Source organism: Gavia stellata, chromosome 2 (genome assembly GCF_030936135.1).
Source record: "Gavia stellata isolate bGavSte3 chromosome 2, bGavSte3.hap2, whole genome shotgun sequence".
Classification (NCBI taxonomy): Eukaryota; Metazoa; Chordata; class Aves; order Gaviiformes; family Gaviidae; genus Gavia; species Gavia stellata.
Genome location: NC_082595.1, coordinates 26505038 through 26528212, shown reverse-complemented (window position 1 = coordinate 26528212; position 23175 = coordinate 26505038). Strand labels below are relative to the sequence as shown.

The following is a 23175-nucleotide window of genomic DNA, read 5'->3' as shown; positions in this document are numbered from 1 at the left end:
CTGCTATGCCACCTGGACACTCGTGAGTCTATGGGGCCTGATGGCATCCACCCAAGGGTGCTGAGGGAGCTGGGAGAGGAGCTTGCCAAGCCACTCTCCATCATTTATCAACAGTCCTGGTTAACAGGGCAGGTCCTGGACAACTGGAGGCTTGCCAACATGATGCCCATCTACAAGAAGGGCCAGAAGGAGGATCCAGGGAACTACAGGCCCGTCAGTCTGCCCTCGGTGCCAGGGAAGATTATGGAGAGGTTCATCTTGAGGGCGCTCACGGGACACGTGCAGGACAACCAAGGGATCAGGCCCAGCCAGCACGGGTTCATGAAAGGCAGGTCCTGCTTGACCAACCTGATCTCCTTCTATGACCAGGTGACCCGCCTAGTGGGTGAGGGAAAGGCTGTTGATGTTGTCTACCTGGACTTTAGTAAAGCCTTCGACACTGTCTCTCACAGTATTCTCCTCTGGAGAAGCTGGCGACTTGTGGCTCAGACAGGTGCACTCTTTGCTGGGTAAAAAACTGCCTGGATGGCCGAGCCCAGGGAGTTGTGGTGAATGGAGCAAAATCCAGTTGGCGGCTGGTCACAAGTGGTGTGCCCCAGGGCTCAATTTTGGGACCGGTCTTGTTTAATATCTTTATCGATGATCTGGATGAGGGGATTGAGTGCTCCCTCAGCAAGTTTGCAGACGACACCAAGTTGGGTGGGAGTGTTGATCTGCTCGAGGGTAGGAAGGCTCTGCAGAGGGATCTGGACAGGCTGGATCGATGGGCAGAGGCCAACTGTATGAGGTTCAACAAGGCCAAGTGCCGGGTCCTGCACTTGGGTCACAACAACCCCAGGCAATGCTACAGGCTTGGGGAAGAGTGGCTGGAAAGCTCCCTCGCAGAAAAGGACCTGGGGGTGTTGGTTGACAGCCGGCTGAATATGAGCCAGCAGTGTGCCCAGGTGGCCAAGAAGACCAAGGGCATCCTGGCCCATATCAGAAACAGTGTGGCCAGCAGGACTAGGGAGGTGATGGTGCCCCTCTACTCGGCGCTGGTGAGGCCGCACCACGACTACTGTGTTCAGTTTTGGGCCCCTCACTACAAGAAGGACATTGAGGTGCTGGAGCGTGTCCAGAGAAGGGTGACAAAGCTGGTGAGGGATCTGGAGCACAAGTCTTATGAGGAGCGGCTGAGGGAACTGGGGTTGTTCAGTCTGGAGAAGAGGAGGCTGAGGGGAGACCTCATCGCTCTTGACAGTTACCTGAAAGGGGGTTGCAGAGAGGTGGGTGTTGGTCTCTTCTCCCAAGTGACTAGCGACAGGACAAGAGGAAATGGCCTCAAGTTGTGCCAGGGGAATTTCAGGCTGGATATTAGGAAAAATTTCTTTACTGAGAGAGTGGTGAGACACTGGAACAGGCTGCCCAGGGAAGTGGTGGAGTCACCCTCACTGGAGGTGTTCAAGGAACGTGTGGACATGGCATTGTGAGACATGGTTTAGTGGGCATGGTGGTGTTGGGTTGATGGTTGGACTTGATGATCTCACAGGTCTTTTCCAACCTTAGTGATTCTGTGATTCTGTGAATTGAGAAAGGCTTGTCTGAAGGCAAGGTGAGCCTTCCTTAGAAAAATTAAACTAGAGATAGTGTTCTGTATCCTTGTCATTCCTTGAAAGCTACTAAGCTGCTGATCTTCCCCTAACTATTCCTGTAGCACCCTCCTCCCATTTGGAGATCAAAGCAGCAAAGTATAGTCTCTGTGGAGCCCTCACAAGTGTATTCAAACTCCTTATTTAACTCAGTAGTTCTAAAGAGCCCTACAATCTGTTGTGTCAACAGACACGTTGTCCGATTGATCAGCAGTAAAATATTGTGGGAACTCATCCTGAGGTTTCTGGGCTCTCTTTCCTGACTCTAGCAGGGAGCCTGGAACCTCCAAGGGACCAGAGCTTCGCAGGTGTCACTAAGGATGTTAGCTTTCTGTGTATAAGGCACACACCCCGGAAACCAGCAGGGTTTGTCTGCACCAGAGATGTAGTCACTGAAAAAAAAAAAAAAACTTTGAACCTGTTCTGGGGCTATAGAAGCCTGAGATGTAGCTGGCAAATAAGGTCATTGTCTTTGGAGACAGCTTTTTCTGTCCTTGGATTAGGAACAAGACTTGCAAAGCTTGTCAAATCTGAGAATATGAATGTGAACCATTTTGTTTTCAATGCCCTGGTAGTTTCTGCTAAATCTTTGTGCCAATAAACTTGTTTTAGATGCCTAAGTATATACATTGGAATAGAGTCCACAAATAGTTATGTGTATTTAGGCATTTGGTAAGCACTGCAAAGCTTAAGAAACTTAAGTTTCTAGGTCTTATTTTAAAAATGCCCAGAATATTAATCAGTCTAGTTTTTAAAGATTTTTAATCATTAGAGGATACAGATATGATCTTTACTTCAAATTTAAGTTAGTGGATTTTCAAGGCTTAATAATGTAGGGATTTTACATGGATAAATCCTTGACAAAATGAGGTAACTTTGCCCTTATAAACGATGATTGGAGCAGTGCCTAAATATCTGTAAAAATCTGGTCCTGGACTCTGTTAATGATTCCATTAAAAGGCTAAGTGAATGTCTCCTTGCCCTTGAAAAGGGCAAGAGACTGAGGCTATATGTGGGCTGTGGGCAAATTAATCCTCATTGCTATGTACCTGGCTTTACAGAGGAGATTTTCAGTTATTAGTTCACTAACGTCCATAAATCACAGCTCACCTTCATGCTTCATTTAAATATTGCCATAGCTTTTCTTCTGTGCCTTTTTCCAAGCTGCTGGCCTCTATGCCTGGACTCATGCCAAGTATTAGGCAATTTTATCCTTTGCTGCATACTCACTGCTGACTGCTGCTCCTCTGCTGGTAGAACCGTAGTAATACTGGAACTGCAACAGGAGGCTGCATGTGTAGTCTGGCTTGTGAGCCTGTGTTGTAAAAACCTTGTCCTTTCTTTTGTCTTGTCATCCCCATCTGCCCCTCTGTCTTTGCAACCCTTCTGATCTGAGAGCACTAGAAGGTGTCTGGAAAACACCATTCAGACCTGCAGTGCTGTATAAAGGAAGGTACCAGAAAGACATCATCATTGCCTACAGATAGAATTGCTTTATCTCTAAGAAAGCGGATACCAGAATTTATTTTAGTGATATATCTGCCAATTACAGTTTTATTTATTTAGGTTCATTCCCTTCCATGACAACCCACTCTGGGACTGGGGGATTTATGGCTTCTAATGATTTGGAATCAGAGTATCAATCCCATCAAAGGTGGGCAGGTAGTTGTTTAAGGCAGGTAAATACTCAGCCATTGTTTAACTGGTGCTTTGTGGAGAGCATGTGTGAATGTTTTCTGGTTTAGAGAACAGATATTCTCAAGAAACAGAATCTCCTCTTCAGAAGAACTCAAATTAATCCTATGGTTTACATAAAATCTTTTTATATCCAGGGAAAGGAACTGGTAGTCTACACAAAATTTATATATTCTCACTCCTCTCGCCCCGTGCAGGTTCAGCTGTCATTGATATTTATCCCCTAAGCCGTATGATATAAGATGTGAGACACGTGCCACAGACATATGAGAAAAAGCATCAATGTTCTGGTTTACAACAGATTCTCACTATCTGCTCTGAGTCGATACTGAAGGTGAGTGTAAGTTGTCACCATTTAAACCGAAAAAGAAAAGTCTCAGCTTTTTTTATTGCAAATAAGTTACTGGGCAATTAGATAAGTGATTAGTGTTTATTATTCAAAGTGTTGGTTTTGTGGCTATTTTTGTGCTCAAATTCTCCAGGGAAGTGGTAGCCATGATGAATAAACAATTGGGGGCAGCAGCATTAGTTTTCTCAGATAACTATTTCCCTGACCTGCACTGACTAATTGCACTGCAAGCATCAGGCAGATTGAGCAAGGCTTCAGAGGTACTGGATTTACTTTTAATTTTCTTTCCTTTGGCTGAACAGTATACTTCACCGGTTCCTGCTATGAATTCTTGCAAGTATAACAATAGTAGTGAAAGTCCATTGGCTATTTAGTAGCTACAAAGGAAAATTTTAGCAGCCGTGATGTCAAAGTGTGCATCCAATCAACAACTCATGCAAGCACAGTTACACATTATTCTTCAATTCAGAAGGCATATCTGATAAGCTTCCCTTTAAATTTTAGGAAATGCTTGAGTCCCAGCCAGCTTAGTAGAATATAAATGTGTAGTTTAGACATTCTATGGATTGGTATAACACCAAGAAAGTCACTTGGTAAAAACAGATCTCTGTAAAAGATGCTGCTCTCAGGTAAAAAGATTCCTTCACTAAAATTGAAAAGTTTCATTGGTACATACAGTGTTCCTAAACTATACAACCTGTCTTTTTATTCTCCCATTTTGCTTCTTATTCTTTCATCTGATATGCTTCTATTTGGCTAGCAGTTCTGGAGCCAATTTGCTGACCTTCTGCAGATCATTTTCTCATTCAAATAATTTCCTAGAACATCTTGTTCTGAGCCTTAAGGATTTCAAGTCATACAGTGAGGGAAAAGTGTTGAATATAATAGACAGTTAACAAGAAAAATAAAGTGATGGAGATCACTTTTATCACTTTTGATCACAGCTTTGTTTGTGTTGAAACATTAATGAAAAGATTAAACTTGCCTATTAACTTTACCATTTGCATTTGAACCACTAAAAATAGTTGCCATGCAAGGGTCAAAAAACCCACACATAAATAAAATGAATCATTACTGGTGTAATTAACAGTGTGACAATGATCATCAGAGGTACCAAGGACCTGCAGTTTTCATCAACTGTTGATAGGGTTAGATGGCAAGATTTGTAGGGAGAGGTAACATCTCTTATTGGGCCAGCTGGTGATACATGCCAGTCCTGTGGAGAAAGGCTTTTTTGTGTAAAGTTTTGTTCATTTGATACACTCAGTAAAGACATTATTTCTCACTGTAAACCCTGCCTTCCTTGGACCACAATGGCTACAACACCATTACAATTACAAGATAGTTTTGGGCACTTGGTGCTGTCCCGATCCAATGTCGGGAAAGGTTTCAATATGATCCCAAGAACGAGATTAAGACACAAACAAGGTCAAATGCTGTACGCCTAAAACAGCTTTTTATTACCAAAACTGGAAAATAGTGGCGATAGGATAGAGTGGAAAGAAAAGGCAGAAATCAAGCAAGCAGTCGAGGTAGAGTTGCAAGAATAGTCACCACCATGGATCCACGGCATCCCAGGGGTCCAAGCCTCTCGGTGGTTTCGCAGTGGGCGATCGCACAAAGGATTTTTTTCCACAATTCCTTTTATCCCCCCATTCAAGGGCTACGGTTTCCATGACAACGGTACATACTTGCAAGTCTCCGCATTCCTGCACACGCTTCACGCTTCACGACTACCGCTTGACTCAGCAGGATGATGTTTCACAAACCGGAGGCCTCTCTGGCCTTGCAGCTGTCCTTATTGCATTCTGCGGCCAGCTTAAACAAACAATCTTTGTTCACCTTAAACAAGCAATCTTTGAGACAAATGTTTCACAGTTCAGTCTCTCAGAGTGCTCCAGAAAATCAGATCCAGACAGTGCATATGATATGAGAGGCTACTTCATAAATCTGGTTGAATCTGAGCTATCCCACTACAGTGACCAAACTTTACTATACTTCATTATAAGTCATTGCTTAAATTCCCAAAAGGATTAGATAATGAACAGATACAGTTGTTCCTACATTTTTGGACCAAATTATTATGAAAAGCCTCATTTTGATATTCAGCATAGAAATTATAGTTCAAACCATTCTTTCTAGTTAGATTTCTTTGCTTTTGCACTGTAAAAATTCATTGTATTTAACAAGTCTCTCTGACTTGACAAGGGTCGTTCTCATAGCATACTAAATAGAGCCTCCCCTTGCCAGAATGGCTTATCTGGGGAGAGGGACATTAGCAGGGAAATTACACTAGTATTTCAGTAAAAGAACATGATAGTGTGCTATTATAACGGAGAACCTATTTCACGGGATGTGAAAATTTGCTCTTGGAAGTATTCATCTATCTCCAGTAAGACAGAGCAGCCCTGAGGAGAAGGACTTGGGGGTGTTGGTTGATGAGAAGCTCAACATGAGCCAGCAATGTGTGCTTGCAGCCCAGAAAGCCAACCGTAGCCTGAGCTGCTTCAAAAGAAGCATGGTCAGCAGGTCGAGGGAGGTGATTCTCCCCCTCTACTCCACTCTCGTGACCCCACCTGGAGTACTGTGTTCAGCTCTGGGGCCCCCAACATAAGAAGGATGTGGACCTGTTGGGGCAAGTCCAGAGGAACGCCACAAAGATGATCAGAGGGCTGGAGCACCTCTCCTATGAAGACAGGCTGAGAGAGTTGGGGTCATTCAGCCTGGAGAAGAGAAGGCTCTGAGGACACCTTATAGCAGCCTTCCAGTACCTGAAGGGGGCCTACAAGAAAACTGGAGAGGGACTTTTTACAAGGGCATGTAATTGTTACGGAATATTATTTTTGGTAACATAGTGACAGGACAAGGGGTAATGGCTTTAAACTGAAAAAGGGTAGATTTAGATTATATATAAGAGGTTGGTTAGTTGGAGGTCTGTAACAAGTGGTGTTCCCCAGGGGTCAGTACTGGGTCCAGTCCTGATCAATGTATTCATCAATGACCTGGATGAAGGGATAGAATATCTTCAAGAATGTCAGTCATCTCCAATAATTTCTTTCACATAGGAAAATTAGTTGCCTGCCCTCTACTACTGCTACGGTGAGGAGTGATATCAGTGTCACTCCAGAGCAGAAGAGCAGCTCTTTGAACCTTCATAAAGTAGGTATAGTGGCTTCATGGATTCAGCAGCATTCAAAACAAATTTCTGTTTTCATTTTGGTTTTGGTTTTAAAATCCTCTAGCTTACTAAAATCCCTCCATAAAACTATGCACAAAACTAAATATCAAGAATTACAGAGACATGAACTTTGTTCACCTAAACTGAATGAGGTGGGGAATTAAGAATACATTCTGTCAGGCAGCTGGCTCTGTGATAAATGGAATACCTCACTATCAAAGTGTTTGTCAGATGCTTATCACTAGCAATTCTGACTTTCAAATGGTGGTATAGAAGAACTCAAACGGGAAAGTAAAATAGACAAATCATGAATTACTTGAATATAAGTGGAACCACATCTACATTGCAGCCACGTTTGCTTGGATACATTCTTTCAAATGACAGTATGATCATTTTTTTTAATTTACCATCAAGGTGCCAGTGTCTCATTCTGTGTATTTTTGCTAAGGATAGCATTATGATTTTTGTGACACTTTTTGTTGTTTTATGCCAGAAGAATATGCCATATCTGCAGAGCAACAAATAGCAAGTAGGCAAAAAGAGGAAAATCCTGCTACCTCTCAGATTCTTTCCAGCATGTTGTTTCAGCAGAGCATGGCGCTTTCATAGATTCCCAAGTAGACACAGGCCTAATTGTCATCTGCAAACTAAAGTATACAGTATCTTGTGCTATGTAGTCCTTAGAATAACAAAATGGATAGTCATTTGCAGCTCTTAAAAAAAGACCCCCAAAAGCCCAACACATCAAGCCTTACAGGTCAATAGGTAGGATGAGATTGAAGTGGCTTGTCCTCTTCTATGATACTTCAAACACTCGTAGCTGCATAGTTTTTCCTGCCTTATTTGACTTGGCAATTTTTGAGGCCAGTATACTGACTACTGTCAGCCTTGGGGATCCTCAGAAGCCTATATAGTAAGGCACAAAGGAAGGACTGTGACAATTCTCATACTGAAGATGCAGATGTGAGTAAATGTTATTGCTATTTATGCAGTTTGTTCATCTTTGCTCAAGGCAGTAACAAGACTATATGCACATTCTGAATTAAACTCTCCAAGTAAGAGATCTAGGTTAAATTCACATAGCTGTAAGTGATCGACTTTGCTTATCCTAAGAAATTAATGCCATTCAGCCAAATTTACCTTTAGAATGCTCCTAAATTCCAATTAATTTCATCTGTGATTTGTTCATCTGTGATTTTGATTGTCTTCAGATGAAATGTTTCTTGTTTTCACTCAGTTCTGTCCCAGATTGAATGGAAATTGGGGGAATATTTGAATTCTTCAGTTAAAAAAAAATAAGCGCTTAAAATAATTTCAACTAGAGAACTGTTCTGTAGCTACACCCAAGTTCCATTTTCTAATTCTGTTACATTTTATTCCTCAGGAAAATGTAAAAAGTGATGAAATCAATACTCAAGTAACAACAGGTATGGAAAGATGTTTTTCATTCTCTTTGTTGTTGATCCATGAATTCTGCCCAGATTACCATAGAAACTGAGTTTGTCAGTTTGTCTGGCAAACTGTGTTTAGAATAATCAGGATGCCATTGGTATGTGGATGACACACCTCAATGTCTTCTGCTCCCTCCTGATTTGCAGTTATTTCCCAAAAGCCAGGCCAGGATGCAGGATATGCAAGGGCTTAATTTCTGTTTTTTCTAAACAGATATGATGCTGAAAACCTTGCAAAATTTGGGAATGTCAACTATACACACTTCTCTTCCACATAACTACTTGAGCAATTAATTATTGAAATGGTATAGCAAGAGCCAACTTGAGTCAAGTGTGAATGAATGGCCTCACAGATAAAATCTTCCAAAGCAGATGAAATCTTAGAAGGAAAAATCTTCCCTGTAGTATATATCCTTAAAACAACAGAAAAAAGAGAGAGCCAAATGCTTAAGAGTTAAAGCTGTGCAAATGGAGTCGGTGAATTTGCAAGAAGCAAATCCTCTAGATTCTTCTGAATCCTTTAGACATCCTCTGCTGGAAAGCAGACTTTCCCAATAACAAGAAATTTGATCATCTGAAATGTGGATTTAAGCTGAATTTATTTTGCAAAGAAAACATGCCCTGAAACCAGAATATCCCTAAGTGTTGTAGCTGCTCAGTGAAACAGACACCCATGTTAGGTTCCTGCATCCACTGAATGTCCATTTCACTGAGGAGCTTCATGGGACCCCCCAGCATCTCCAGCTCTGGGGAAGTCACAGCAGGAACTCAAAAAAGGTTCTCTGTGACCACCACCTTGCATTTGGCAAAAGTTTTGAACTGGAGAAGTAAGTATAGAAATCTATGATTCCAGGATTGTTAAGTGTCATTTAGCTATTAAACTTCACTTAATTGCTGAATTTAGAGTAATCTCTACAAGCCTCATGCAGAGGCTGCAGAACTGCCTCTCATCTGTCCTGATGACCACTGTCTTGCACTCCTCCTCCACTGTCACTGGTGCTTGCAGTTTCTGTAAAATCTGTTGCTGTGCTCTAAATGAGGTTTCCCTGCATCATGGAGCAATAGTTCTGGCTGGTTTAGATAAGATCATGAAGACTGTTCCAATTTCTTTTCAGTTGTCTTTTATCCATATCTGTAATGTTTTCAGAGTAATGCCATCTTGATGATGGAGTTTATTTTCAAAGTTACTTATCTTTCTAGTGTTATGTAATTTCTGTGTGTTCAAAGGCAGTACTAAAAATTGTTGAGAGAATGTATGATGATTTGTGTTCCAAAGCAGAAGACACAACTAGGTATAAGAATATCCAATATTTCAAGCAACTCACCAATACTGGCTTCTGCTCTTGAAAATGGCTGTATCTGCCTATGGAGTATTCAGGTAGCTATCTGAATGTCTTTGGGATGGGACTGGACCATTCAGAAGATAATTGTACTAATATTTGGAAACATGCTTTTTAACTACCAATTGCAGCAGCAGATATTTTCTTGCATTTTTTGGTTAACAGTTTCTTTCACGGACACAAATTAGTTATGCTTTAATAACTGTAGCAGGAAATAATGGCAAGTGGAAAATTAAGAAACATGATTTGAAATAACTATAACAAAAAATGACTGTAAAGTTATGTGAAAGTCTAGAAGTTGATTTTTCACCCACAACATTTACCTTCTAAGAAAGGATGATAGGCAAGGCAGAGTGTCCTACTCTCAGAAGAGGAGAAATATGTCTGGAACATTGCACAAGCCAGCTAGCACTGGTAAGGTTACAAATCAGGAGAGAATAGTATCCTAACACATACTGTCTACAGCTATAATCAGCTTCTACAGCCAGTCATGCAACAGAATGCCAATGGACTAGTTGTCATATCACCTCAGATCTGTAAGACTCTATTCCAGAAAACGTTACTCTAATCAAGAGATACAAACTAAATAGAGCAAGAAGGGGGAGTGCCATAATATGACTAGGTAATATTGGATATTGTGGCAGACAGTGATCACACTATGTCAGCCATGTAAGGCTTTAACAGGAATCCCAGCAAACGCAAGTCATACGGAGAATTTTTCAGAAAGATGGTGAGGTAGCTTTGCAGAGGGTTTATGCAAAAATACAATGTGATGGTAAATTTCCCCAAGTACAGTAGGCATGGGTTTTGTTGGGTTTTGTTGTCTTCACAGTTGATATACTAGTGTGCTTAGATGCCTGTAGGAATCTCCAAGTTCAGATGACGGTGATGTCATCACTGGCATGATTGCCATCATTATTACATGGATGACACAGTCAAGAATCTCCTTATCAACAAGACATTCTTCCTCACCTCCTCCCAAACTTGAAGAGGTAGTAAGGGAGAAAGTCTTACTGGTGCTTACTTGAAAAATATAACAAGTTGGTGAAGGAGACATCATGGGCCCATTTGCAGCAAGAAAAAACATTTCAGTAGCAAATGAGATGCATACAGATAATATTTCACAGTAAATGAGTGGTGAAGCAGGTGTAGGTACAGCTAGACTGAATTGCCTGAAGAGTGAAATAGCTTGTTCTTTTGATGTAGAAGAGACAGCAATCCAGAAGAATGCACCCCAGCTATCTTGGTCATTCAGTAGATTAGGAAACTACTTTTTTAGCAGCTTTCTGAATAGATATGAGCTGAGTAATGCTGAATGGATCAAATCAATGGCACTCAACTTCTGATGCATTGATTATTGTTTTTTTATGTAGATATTATACACATAAATATGTGCTTATTTATTTAATTATTTATTTTAGGGAAACTTAGTGAAAGAACTTTGCCATTTTCAAAATATCCTTCAGTTCCTCTGACAGCATTATGTACAGACTTCTCCACTAAAATGCTTTTGGCAGGCAGTAAGGGTGAGTAAACCTGTTAATCATTCTGTTTAGGATTGTCTGTAGGACCACAAAATACCATGCTGTAAATGTGCCAGAAATGTGGAAATGAAGGTCCAAATGCTGCCAGACTTTCTCCATCAAAGCTATAATTAAATAATTGAAAAAGGTATTTTCTAGTATGAAAGGATGGTAGATTAAAGCTTAGTGTTAATAGCATTATCAGTAGAATTGTTTTCATAAAAGACATTACAGTTTCCTTCACTCACAAGCACTGCATATACTTTCCATCTGAGTTACTGTATTAATACCAAGGGCAAAGATTACTGCTAAGAACAAGCAAAAATTTCACATCCATGGTAATAAAACTAAATAAAAAACTGCAGCTGTGGCTGTACCAAGAGCCATGATTCGGACACTGATATGGAGTGCACAGTAATGGCTTCATCAGTGCGCTGCTATATAAGGAAAGAAAGCACTTGCGGTCTGTGCTAGCAGCTCATTGTTAGACTTTTAATTTCACACCAAATCTGGCTTTCATTTGGCAGAAAGTCCAAGAGTTTATCTGCTGTCTGATTCTCCTCCAAACTTTCAGAATCACCCTGGCAATTCTCCCCTTCTGCATCTGTCATATGAGATTTTTGTCCTTTAATGTGTCACTTTTTTTCTAAAATACCTATTAGAACTGTTTCCTGCCAGCTTCCTGCTCTTATGCTGTCAGAAGTTGGATGGACCAAGGGTTTTTTTCCCCTTTGTTTCAAAACTGAGCAGTAGCTTGACGTTGATGCTGAAAAGAGGAGTTTCCACTCCCCATTGATTCAAATCAGTAAATGAGTTCAGAAAGGCAGCATGCACTGAACAGGATTTTAATTACTTGTGGAAAAGTATCCACCCTATTACCTATTCATCTGATACTCTCTTTTTGTCTTTTGTGTTTGTGCTCCTGTGTATTTCCTTTTCATGCTTTCCTCACCCTTCTCTTTTATCTGCAGTGCTACCACAAATTTCTTGTTCCCATTAGAGATTTTTTCTTGTTAGGAAAAGACCAACTTAGATCTGTCAGCCTCCTTGCTTGCTTGCAAATGTATAGTCCTAGAAACCAGATATGACCAGTATGAAAGTTGGAATTACACAAAAGATTCCTCTGCCTAGAAGTAGAAACAAGAGATAAGAGGCAACTTCATCAGGGAAGAGGGAGCCTAGGCAGGAAACTGAGCAGTTGTGGGTCGTAAGGAAAATGGTTCTTTGATTCTGTCTCCATGAGAGTGCACTAAAAGGTTATAAAGCATTAAGCTTTCATTATGCATGCAATTAATCAAACTTTGTCCATTTTACCAGGATTGACAAACAGTTTAATCCCCAGGAAGCTTTCATACCTAGTTTGTGTAATAGATAACTGTCTTGACAAGATGGCTTTTATTTTTTACTTTACATTCTTTCCATTTCAAACCTATCCAGTTAATGACACATTGCTCACAAAGAGGATATACATTTCTTTGCATATTAATGAATAGTCCATTATCTTCTACTCTGTGCTTGACAATGAGATAGTGACATTCACCTTAAAATAGCTTTCACTGACCTGTAATCTCTGCTTCATTCTGCCCAGTGTTCACTAGAGCTTACGAAGAGCATATGGTAGCAACGAGTAAATATGTAGCACTAATGAAATTCATTGATGTTTTTCTTTTTCCTTTCCTAAACAGAGGGACATATTATGTGTTGGAGCATTGCCTCATTCTTAGGAGATCCACAAAACAGTAAAAATGTAAGGAAAAATCTGACAGATTTTCTTAACTTGAACAGTATACCAAGATAAGACAGAGAAAAATGAATTCAGAGCTCTACAGGGACTAAAAATGCTTCCTGCACATAAAGATCATGTCTTTTGCTTGAAAAAATAACTTGATGCTGTGAAAAACAAGAAAAACATAAGTAAAATGCTGTTAGCATTATTCCATTGTGTTCAAAGAAGCTACGTTAAGAATGTATTTATCCATGTCCCCTGAGTGGTGTTTCTACCATATGCAATTTGCAGGCTGTTTCAGGGAGGGATTACATTTTTACCTCTTTTAATTTTCAGAAAGCCATGCTGATAAATCCACTAAGCTAGCAACCATGGTGACATACAGAACTGCCTGAAATGTGGTTATGTTGCTTTTTTTCCCCCAGCAAATAGAGGAGCTCTGCTGGAGGGCACACTCTACTGAAGTGGTTGACTTTCTTCATGAAGAGGAGAAAAATGTGGTAGTGACAGTATCTCTTGATGGTTCAGTCAGGTACAAACATGACTAATACTTCTTACTGCTATGGCCAATCAGTTGACCTGTCTCCAAAGTTCCTCCTCTTGCTGGACTTGTATATAGGCTAGAACTTAAATAAAATACAATATTGGGTGCATTGTCTATTCTGCACCTGAAAGTATTATTTCTTTAATGTAATCCTTTGTTTTCTCAGGAAGTCAGACCTTTTGCAGACTGTCATTTTCTTTCAGCAAGGTGACCTTGAATGCATAGGTAACGGCCCCATCATTTTAGAAATTACCTCCTGTTCTAATCCGATTTTAGCTTTCAATACTTGTTAAATTGACATGGGTCCTAAGCATTGCATCTAACCAATGCTTATGCAACTAAACCATTGCAGTCTGAAGATGCTTTATTGGCAACTGTAATTCCTTCTTGGCTAACAAGTACATTTGAAGGGGTTTCTTTTGGTTTTTTTGGAGAATCAATGAGAAAATTTTGTGTGGATCCTGCTTTGGTGGCAGCACCTTACTGTAGGAGCTTACTCAGGATATTGGTGCCTTTACTCCTCAGTTTTGTAATTTTAAAGATGAACTGTTTGTTTGTTTGTTTTCTGATTTTTACAACATCCTTCTGAGATTTTTATACTCTCAAGTTACTTAGATTATAAACAGTGAAATTCAATCTCATTGTTTGGGTTTTTTATGACTAGCATACCGAACTCTAGAACAGTGCTGCAGAACTTGATAATGTACACAGGTATTTTCTCATATTTGTTCCACTTCTAAAAGTATCCATTTTTCCTTTCTGTCCTTTGGCACTGCTTCTACTATGTCTGTAGGCTCTGGCATGCCATGAACAGATACTATCTTGGTTACTTTGGACAACCTAGGATGTTTGAATTATCAGGTATCAGTTGGTTGATTTTGCCTTGTGATGTTAATAACTTTCCTACTCTAATTAAAGAGGAAAGCAAGCATATGGAAAAGAAGAAGTTTGAATATCCTCTCATGCTGGATAGGAACAAGTAAGATCTCATACATTTATGTACATGTATGATTGGGGGAACAGTTCTGAAAATATACTTAAAAAACACCTTTCACCTGAAGGTCAGAAAAAGTATTAGTATTTCCTACAAATTATTTAGAAAAACCCTTTTTAAAAATGTTTTTACACAGCATGGATAAATCCCGCAATTGTTATGACTAGGTGACAGTCAGGATTAGGTGATGTTCAGAATTTGAATTCAGTAATAGTGATGGCTAGATAATTGTCTCAAATCTTAGCCTAATTAGAGTCTGTATGTTATGTACACTGTTCAGGTCAGCAGCCTGTTTTCCTTCCAGTTCCACAAGCTGGTATACTTCAGGGATCCAAAAAAATTATTGAAAAAGCTTAATGTGAATAATTTCAACCCAAAACCAAATCCTTCTGTAAGAAAAAACCCAATTTGATATTTCAGTTTAAAAAATGGTCTTCTTCAATTTGCTGGGATGTACGGATACATTTGCATACCTCTGATCATGATGTTCTGACACTTGCTTTAAATGTTGTGTGTTCAATAGCAGTGTTGGACCTCTCTCCTTCTAGGTGGAGTTCTCAAGGTGTGTGGGTTAGTTACAAGTCAAGCCAGAGAGCCTTGGCCCTCTAGCTTAAGTCACATTTCTAGTCCTGGAGTTCCCTGATTCATTAATTAGTGGGTTGACCAAATTAACATAAATACTGAAGCAGGAATCTTCAGAGGCAACATGCATGGTGCCTTTAGTAACAAAGCAGTCCAAATCTGGGAAGAATTACTTCACAGCTGAAAAAGTCATGCATGCTTTAATGGTAAGGTTTCATATACCATGTGCTGCCTTTTAACCAAAGCACTTGGGGACAATGGGAAATCTCTAAGGTGCTTTACTGTTGCCCCATTTAGGACAGTATCCTACTAACACTTATTATTCCATAGAGTTCTTACTAATGTGAGTAGTCCCACTGAAGTCAGAACAGTAATTCATCAATATAGAAAAGTGCTTAGCTGTGTTTGAAGGACTAACCCCTGTAGTCCTTCTGAATAGTCAGCAGCTAGTTTGAAACCTCTGGAATCAAAGATACTATAATTAAGCCAACTAACGTTAAAGAAACTTTCCATAAATGACATGCTTGTGTCAAACTGTGACTACTTTTTAAGGACTCTTCAAATATTTCAGTAAAGGAGAATGGCTATCATACATTTAAACCAGACTGGAAGCAAATGAGAAGCCTGCTTAACTGTGCAGAGAAATGAAAAAAAAGGCAGCCACATGCTGCACAACAGAAAGTTTCAGTCTTATCAGTCTATATACTCTGTGTGCTGTCACCTCAAGAGTAACTTAATTCCTCTGGTTTAATTGTACCAAATAGTGTAACGGATAGCCAGCCAACTGTCATCCAAAAGGCTGTGTTACTTATGGATGCTAGACTTTGTTCTTGACAGGATGCAGAAGCTTCTCTTGGGTCAAGCCAGTTATCTTCATGATGCTACTACAATTTGCTTATTGGACAGCTGTCATATAAGTCACTAAGATAATATTTTAGAATTTCAATTAACAAATTAAGTTATAAATGCTATTAACAGGTATCCCCCAAATGTGTACCTGAAAAGGTACAAACCCAGCTGAATAGCGTAGGTGCTTACAGTTTAAACAAGTGGCTCAGGTAATCTATTGAAAAATGTCAGCAGGTAGATAGACCCATATAGAAGACTAGTCTCAGTTTCTCTCTGAAGTTTATAATTCCTTAGCTTGTGTGATCTGACTTTATTTTTCTGATTATAAATGAAACTGTGTTAATCTACACTAACGGACACTCTAGATCATTTCTTCTTGTCATTAACTTTGGAAACCAGATATATGAGCAGAGGAAACCTTCTTTGTTATGAAAGTGGCATACAGGAATTGTAGTCAGAACTGACAGAAATGCTGAAAATTCATTATCAGACAGTGAGTTAGCACCCAGCTGTGGTAACTACTGTTTTTTATATCAACATTTCCAGCCTTCTAAAGATGACAAGCCAGTATCTGGATTGACAAAGTGTTAGTGAAGCACTTTATGACACCTATGAAGGTCCTAATATAAATTATATTTTGAAGATATATGGAATAATTTATACTTCAAAATAATTTTATTTTGGAGCCAGCTAAGAATATTGCATTCAAAATTGCCAATTTGATAGGAGCATCGGATTTTCTCTGTCTTCTGTGTACAGGTGGAAGTCACTGACCAGATCACCTTCTGTTTTAAAAAAGCCTAAACATGTGGACATAACTCAGGACTTGAAGTTTTTCAAAGCTCTGGCTTCTCCAAAGGTAGCTAACGCATATGACAAATTTGTTTCTGTTCTGTGCAACATATAGGAAATGCAATTGTATTTGTCATTTAGAAATTAGCCATAAATAAACCTACATATCCTTCTCATTCAATGGACAAGCTAGAACAAAAATGCATAAACAGAGGGATTGAAGAAAACTCTCTGGTTTTTGTTTTCATTGTTTCACACTTCCAAATTCCAGTTTAGAAGGTAGCACACACTGAATCACTTGTTTGATTTAACAGCATTAAAAAACCCTAGAATTTTCACATGGTCCAACAGAAATCCTAAATATCTTAAATATTTTTAATTTTAATATTTTAAAGTTTAAATGTCTTAAGTGTAAATATACTTGAAGGAAGTGTGAAAATACTAGAACAACAGTGAATCCCTTGTTATACACAATAGTTCTTTCAGGGTTCCCATGAAATCAGAAACCAAGAGAGTTCTGAGTTAGTTTAGATTTCATCATGAATACTTTCTACAACTCTAATTGAATAACAGTAGAGCTCCTCCACCTTTACGAGGCTTAGCCCTTAAGAGTCATGTGAACAGATAAAACAACTTCTCTTGCAGTTGTAGTAGGAAAGAAAAAGATACAAATCCTATGGCCACTTACCAAAAAAGCTTCCAGTAATGCCTTTCTGACCATTTTTCCTGAAAGGTTAGTGGTCAACAGCTAATGAAGGGTATGAACTCTTAACATCCTCTCGTAAAATTTGTGGTACTGTGAGTCTCCTATGTACCACAATCTGATCTCCTAATGCGGCCAGCGAAGGTCCAAACAGTAGTCAGTAAAAGACAATACTACTCCATGTGACCAGCTACTTTTCTCTGTGTACCTTGGGTGAAACAATGGCAAGGTGAGTGGAGCACACCTCTCCGCTGTTTATTGCCCTGTCTTGCCAGCCAGTTCTTCCCTTCTCAGTTGTCCTTGCTGACTGGGACACCAAAGATACAAGATCAGCTCTCATCTCCTCTGGGTGCTTGACTATCTGAAGCTAGTGGATTACTTGCTGCTAAGTAAATGTAGTCAAGCATGTGGTTTCCACCACTTCACCCCAAGGCAGCAACCTCCTTAAGTCACAGTTATACCAGTCACAGGTGCTGCAGAGGATCCAGAGCAGCCTGTGTTTAAATCACAGGGAAACTGATGTTGCTGCTTTTGTGCCATAGGAGCATGCACTAAAAAGTAACAGCAGTTGATCATTGGTCCCCTGCTGTTCAACAACTGTAGATACAGCACTGTGTAGTAAGAGAGAACAGTGTTAGTGGGAAAATATGTTGATGCTAGGTATAAAACATGAAGTTTACTGTAGCAAAAAGTCAGTGGTTGAGTACTTTGTGGGACAAGTCAGTAGAGGTGGGCTCTGCTTTGGGTTTTACTTAGTCATTTGAAAAGAGGACTCACTGGAGGTCTCATAGCACAAGATACTTGATACACATTAGCACTGGAGTCCCCTTCCAATTGAGCTTTTGATGAAAAAAAGGTTAGATTTCCTATCATTTGCCTTACAGCACAACAAACCAGTGGACTTCAGTCTGCACTTCAGATAAGAGGTGTGCTATTCAGTGGCTGTGCAAATGCCTAGAGTGTATGATTAGCTCACCACAATTCAGTTGTCCTGTCTTTCTGAAATGGGTAATGCCTAGTAATTAATGCACGTGACTAATGCTTAGAATTGATAGACAGACACTGGAACAGATTCCTTTAGGAATGTTTTACATTGTTGAAAATGTGGTATCTCTTTAACTGTTACTACTGCAGCATACTCAGTAATGTATTAGTAAGACATGAAAAAATATAAGTAGAAAATCTCTGTAAATGTACCATTTCAAATTAAACTCGTGTTTTCAAATTTGAGAGAAACAAAAGTTCTTTGCAGTATTTCAAGCTGTAGATGCATTTTTTTCCTTTTTGGAGGACCATAAATTGACTTCCTAGGGTGAAATCACAGCTATATCATGTAAAGTCAGTTTCATTTCCTGCCCTATCCATAAGTATAATACCTAGGTAAGTCTCGGGATTCATGTGAGTGTGGATGAACTGTCAAAGTACCTGAGGTATTTTCACAAATTCAAAGCTTTCAACAGTTAACAGCAGAAATGTCTTGTTCATCTACAACTTTCCGAACTGGCTGCTGAAGTGTTTGTGATTTGCAAAGCCCAACAGAAGGATAGCCAGACTGACAGTCCTGTGATGAAGCTATCATCTGGGAGGGAGTTCTTACTCCATTATCCCTTGGCTAGACTTCTACTGCCTTCTGATAGCATGCATCCACCAAACCTGAGAAGTACCCTGAAAAGGATTCCTTTTTTGAGCTTATCCAAGGTGATAATAGGTGAGAGAACTAAGTAAGCATTTAAAACTAGCTTTAACTAAGGTGATAAAAAACATTTTGCTGTTAACTGTCTTGATTTTATGTCCCTTGGGAAGCTGGAATTTTGCTGGTTATACATTTTCTATAGCAGAAGAATAATCCCCTCCTAATTTAAAAAAAAAGTTCAAGGCAGCATTTACATGGTACAAAAAAACCCCTGTGCATAAACCATAATCTCTCTACATAGTAATGATATACAATTCTTCAGATAATATGAATGTTAGCATGCAATTCAATAACAGAAGTAATATCTTCATTACCTCTTGTCTTCAACTAGTAATGCACTGACTTTGGCTTCCCTTGGTCAGATCCATAGACCTTCGGAAAGTTTTGAGTCTGGAAACAGAGAGGCTGGTGCAGTATTTGGGTCTCTTCCTATATATGAGGTAAGCACAAGTGTTTTCTACCTTGCGATGGCATTCATACAGCAGAAGCCATTAGCACTAGTAAATTATTACAATCACATACTCTGACATTCTGTTGTTAACTGTCTGCTTCTCAATTTAATTTTCTAACATGGTTTGCATTACTACCTATCCAACTCCATTCTCCATTTGGTGGAAGCTTGGGAAGCCAGTTGAAGAGAGCGTGACGCAAAGTGAGTATTCCAGACATTTACTTCTCCTGTTTAACCTCATGTCATTAACTTCTTGCTCAGACTCAACTCTTTTAGCCAGCCTAAAAACTATTGATTCTTGTAGAATCAATAAAATTATTGTGTAGACAAAGCTTTGGCTATTGTAAGTTAATACTGTTTTATGGGTACTATTGATTTGATTTATTGCAAGCTGTCTAGCAAGGCTTCCTATGTTGTTCTTTCTATGGAGAAAGACCAGAATGTCCACAGCCTTGTCTATCCCACCTATCATAGGACAGAAAGAACCACTCCTAGCAGAGGTGCTGATCTCTTTCTATAGAGGGTACCTAACGAACGAGCTTGGATGAGACTCCTAACACCTAAATGGCTAGTTAAGTGGGATGAATAGGGTACTCTGCATTCATGACTTAATGCTTGTGCATGCAGCATTACAGAGTATCTCAGAAAATACAAAACTTGGGAGCACAACGTTCAAATAGTTTGCACACATGCTATTCTTCTGACGATTAATGTGCCTTGGAAATCTGTTTCTTTTTCTTCCAGAAGAAGAAAATAAAAATACAGGGGGCCTTGTGCCTTGGCAAGTTAGGAGCAACTACACTGAAGCCAATGGCACTGCAATGGATTTACAATAAAATGAGATCAGTCTTTTTCTGTGAGCTGCATGCACAACAAATAATTTTTTGTTTGTGCTGTTACAAAACACTATCAAAGTGGTCTGTTCACTATATATTAATTAGTTCTTGAAATTTTGCAGTTTATTTTTTAAAGGTCTTCAGTGGAACAAAGCTGAGATGTCCAGTCCCACTGGATGGACAATGGACACAGGTTTCAGTGGAGAATAGGGTCAAGACAAATAAACATAGCATCCATCTTCAGGAAAGTGGATTAGCAGGTTCCTTATTTCATTTTTTTTCTCTGTTTTTTTCTATCATATTTAAATCTATTTCATTATTAGGTAGAACATATAGAAATCAAATTTTTACTTCTATTTCAATCCTTCATGCAGAGAAAAAATTCTAACAAAGCCAGTGTATAACAAGATACTCACAGAAAAGCCCATCTCATTTCACTTTTTGATGGTTAAGAAGGAAAAGCACCTTACTGTGATTAACTGCGTAAAGATTCAGAGCCATAAATCTGCGAAATGTCTTCTTTTGCTAGCCATACAGACTTCTCTGATGAACAAGAAATGTTATTCCAGATGTACTGCTCTAACCTTTCTCTCATATTTCAGGAGCTTTGGTGTCCTTGGATAGGCAAAGAGTTGATGGGATGTTCCACAGGTAGCACACATATGCCACAGTATCCTAGTCAAATGTCTTCTTCCAGAAACATCTAGATTTCCTTGTTAATCATGCGGAGATAAGACAGAAGGAAGATTGAGAACTAGGTTCAAATAATGAGAAACAGCCCTATTTAAAGATACCTGGATTTAGGTCACAGCATCATAGAACACACTATCTTTAATTCTACACTATTTTCAGCTGAGCTAACTTTATATTAATTAAACATAATTACAGAAACAGAAAAAGCAAAAACCAAGTGAAGCTCCTTGCAATTGTTTTGTTAATGCTATGTGGACAAGTCTTAAGAATTATCATTCTAATACCTTTTAGTGCAAATATTTTTGGTTTTTCTTTTTTTGTTTACATAAGATTTTTTTAAATTAGTTTTTCTGATCAATTTACTGCCTGTCAGTTCAAGTTTATGGGCAAAATCCTGATCCCTTGTTGCACCAATTTAAATCTTAGTTATGCAAATTTAAAACAATAAAAATCATTATAGATCAACTCAACTGACCCCAATTATTTTCATCATTTTTATTACATAGTATAAACCAAGCCTAGGGCATGGTAGATGTGTTTAAAAGAAGGTTAATGTATGATTCAGGGTGTAATGAAGGTGAAAGTATAAGAGCATTATTTTATCATTATTGTGATTCAATATGAACTCCTTACGCTGAACTATTGTTAACAAGACCAAAATTTGTAAAAGTTACTCAGCATATTTTAGGGTGATGAGAAATCATACTCCTTTTCAGCAGTTGCCAGTGGCTGTTTGCTTAATGAGAGGCTAGTAACAATGTTGTTCTGGTGGATTTTGCATTAACTGAAGGTCTTAAACTATTCGCCTCTGGGGTGTGCTAAAACCTGCTTAACACCTTCCCTATTTTTATGATTGGACCCTGAACCCTTAATCTAAAACTGAACCTTTGGATAGCACTGGAAGAGAACTGGCACATGTTGGAAACTGATCTCCTCACCAACATTTAAGAGACCAATACATAGGTTTGTCCCTTCTTCTGTGGCACATTAATGTCAGAAAGCTTTGCTCTTCTTATGCTTTATTCTCTATTTTCATCTAAATAGGAAACTCAAATATTTTACTAGTACAGGTAACAATAGTATCACATTGAACAGCATCTTTCACCCTGTGCTGCATAATGAGCTGCCCTTTTGCATGGGAAAGCACATGGCAAATGGGGAAGGGATCTTGGGTTTACGTAAAAATCATTCCTGTTGAAATCAGTGGAAAGCCCACTCAACATCTAAGAATTCGTTATGGCCCTGAGACAAAGATCTTAACCAGGACCAGAGAGGTGTATGTTATGTAAAAGAAAACACTCTTGCCTGAGATCTCAGATTAGACATCTGCTTCCCTAGGGAAGATGCTGCAGGAACGTCAATAATCAGGAATGGATAAAATTGGTTTTACACTCTGACAGAAAGATGTATGAATTTTAGTGACAAAGGAGGTTGGCTGTATCATCCAGTCTAACCTTCTGGGTGGCACAAAGCAGAGAAACCGTAATGAATATCTTCCATGGCCAAATGCCTGTTTGTGTTACAATTTTGGTTTCCAGTTGAAGGGAGCATCCTAGGGTTCTTAATGTACATTTGCTGCCAGTTATTCTCCACGTCAAAACCACAGGTTTCCTCTCTGCTCCAAATTGGTCCAGTTTGGACTTTCATATATTGGACATTATGCTGCCTTTTTTCTGCCAGATTAAGCTTCATCAACCATCAAAAATCCTTTCCAGACATTATTCCATTTTAATCAAAGAAATCAGTGTCTGCTCTCCATGATCCTGTCAACTTGTCTGAGCTGAGAGTAAGGAGCAGGCTGAGCATTTTAGCTGAGGAACAGTGCCCTGCAGCTTCAGGAGCCAGCTCAGGTCTGGAAGCAGTGTGTTACACTAACATGGCACTCAGTCTGAACTAACAAGCCCTGTCAGCTCCAATAGGTTCTGCACAGGTCTGGCTCCAGTATCCTGCAGATGCTCCCCAGGGCTTCTGGTTCTGTTCCCCCAAAAAGCCCCTATGAAACAGAAACTCAGGGGAGATGATACAGAGAAATTACACCTCGCGCTCTGTGAGCTGTTTTGAAGGCAGAAGCAAAACACAAATGGTGTTCTCTTTTACCCAGGTTCTATCAGCCTCCCAATTATTCTTGACAGCAAAGTTAACTGTAAT

General features: G+C 39.4%; 1 protein-coding gene across 1 annotated transcript in view; it reads left to right on the top strand.

Moving 5' to 3' along the window:
* Window positions 1-19824, top strand: part of WDR64 (WD repeat domain 64) — a 68797-nt gene extending 48973 nt beyond the window's left edge. Inside the window, 14 exon segments of the mRNA XM_059827864.1 lie at window positions 3521-3657; window positions 5334-5410; window positions 6738-6831; window positions 8235-8277; window positions 9581-9602; window positions 9604-9679; window positions 11063-11078; window positions 11081-11167; window positions 12850-12911; window positions 13316-13422; window positions 14228-14413; window positions 16619-16718; window positions 19410-19487; window positions 19666-19824. Coding sequence (XP_059683847.1) covers window positions 3521-3657; window positions 5334-5410; window positions 6738-6831; window positions 8235-8277; window positions 9581-9602; window positions 9604-9679; window positions 11063-11078; window positions 11081-11167; window positions 12850-12911; window positions 13316-13422; window positions 14228-14413; window positions 16619-16718; window positions 19410-19487; window positions 19666-19824 — 1244 coding nt within the window.
* The last annotated feature ends 3351 nt before the right edge of the window (window positions 19825-23175 follow it).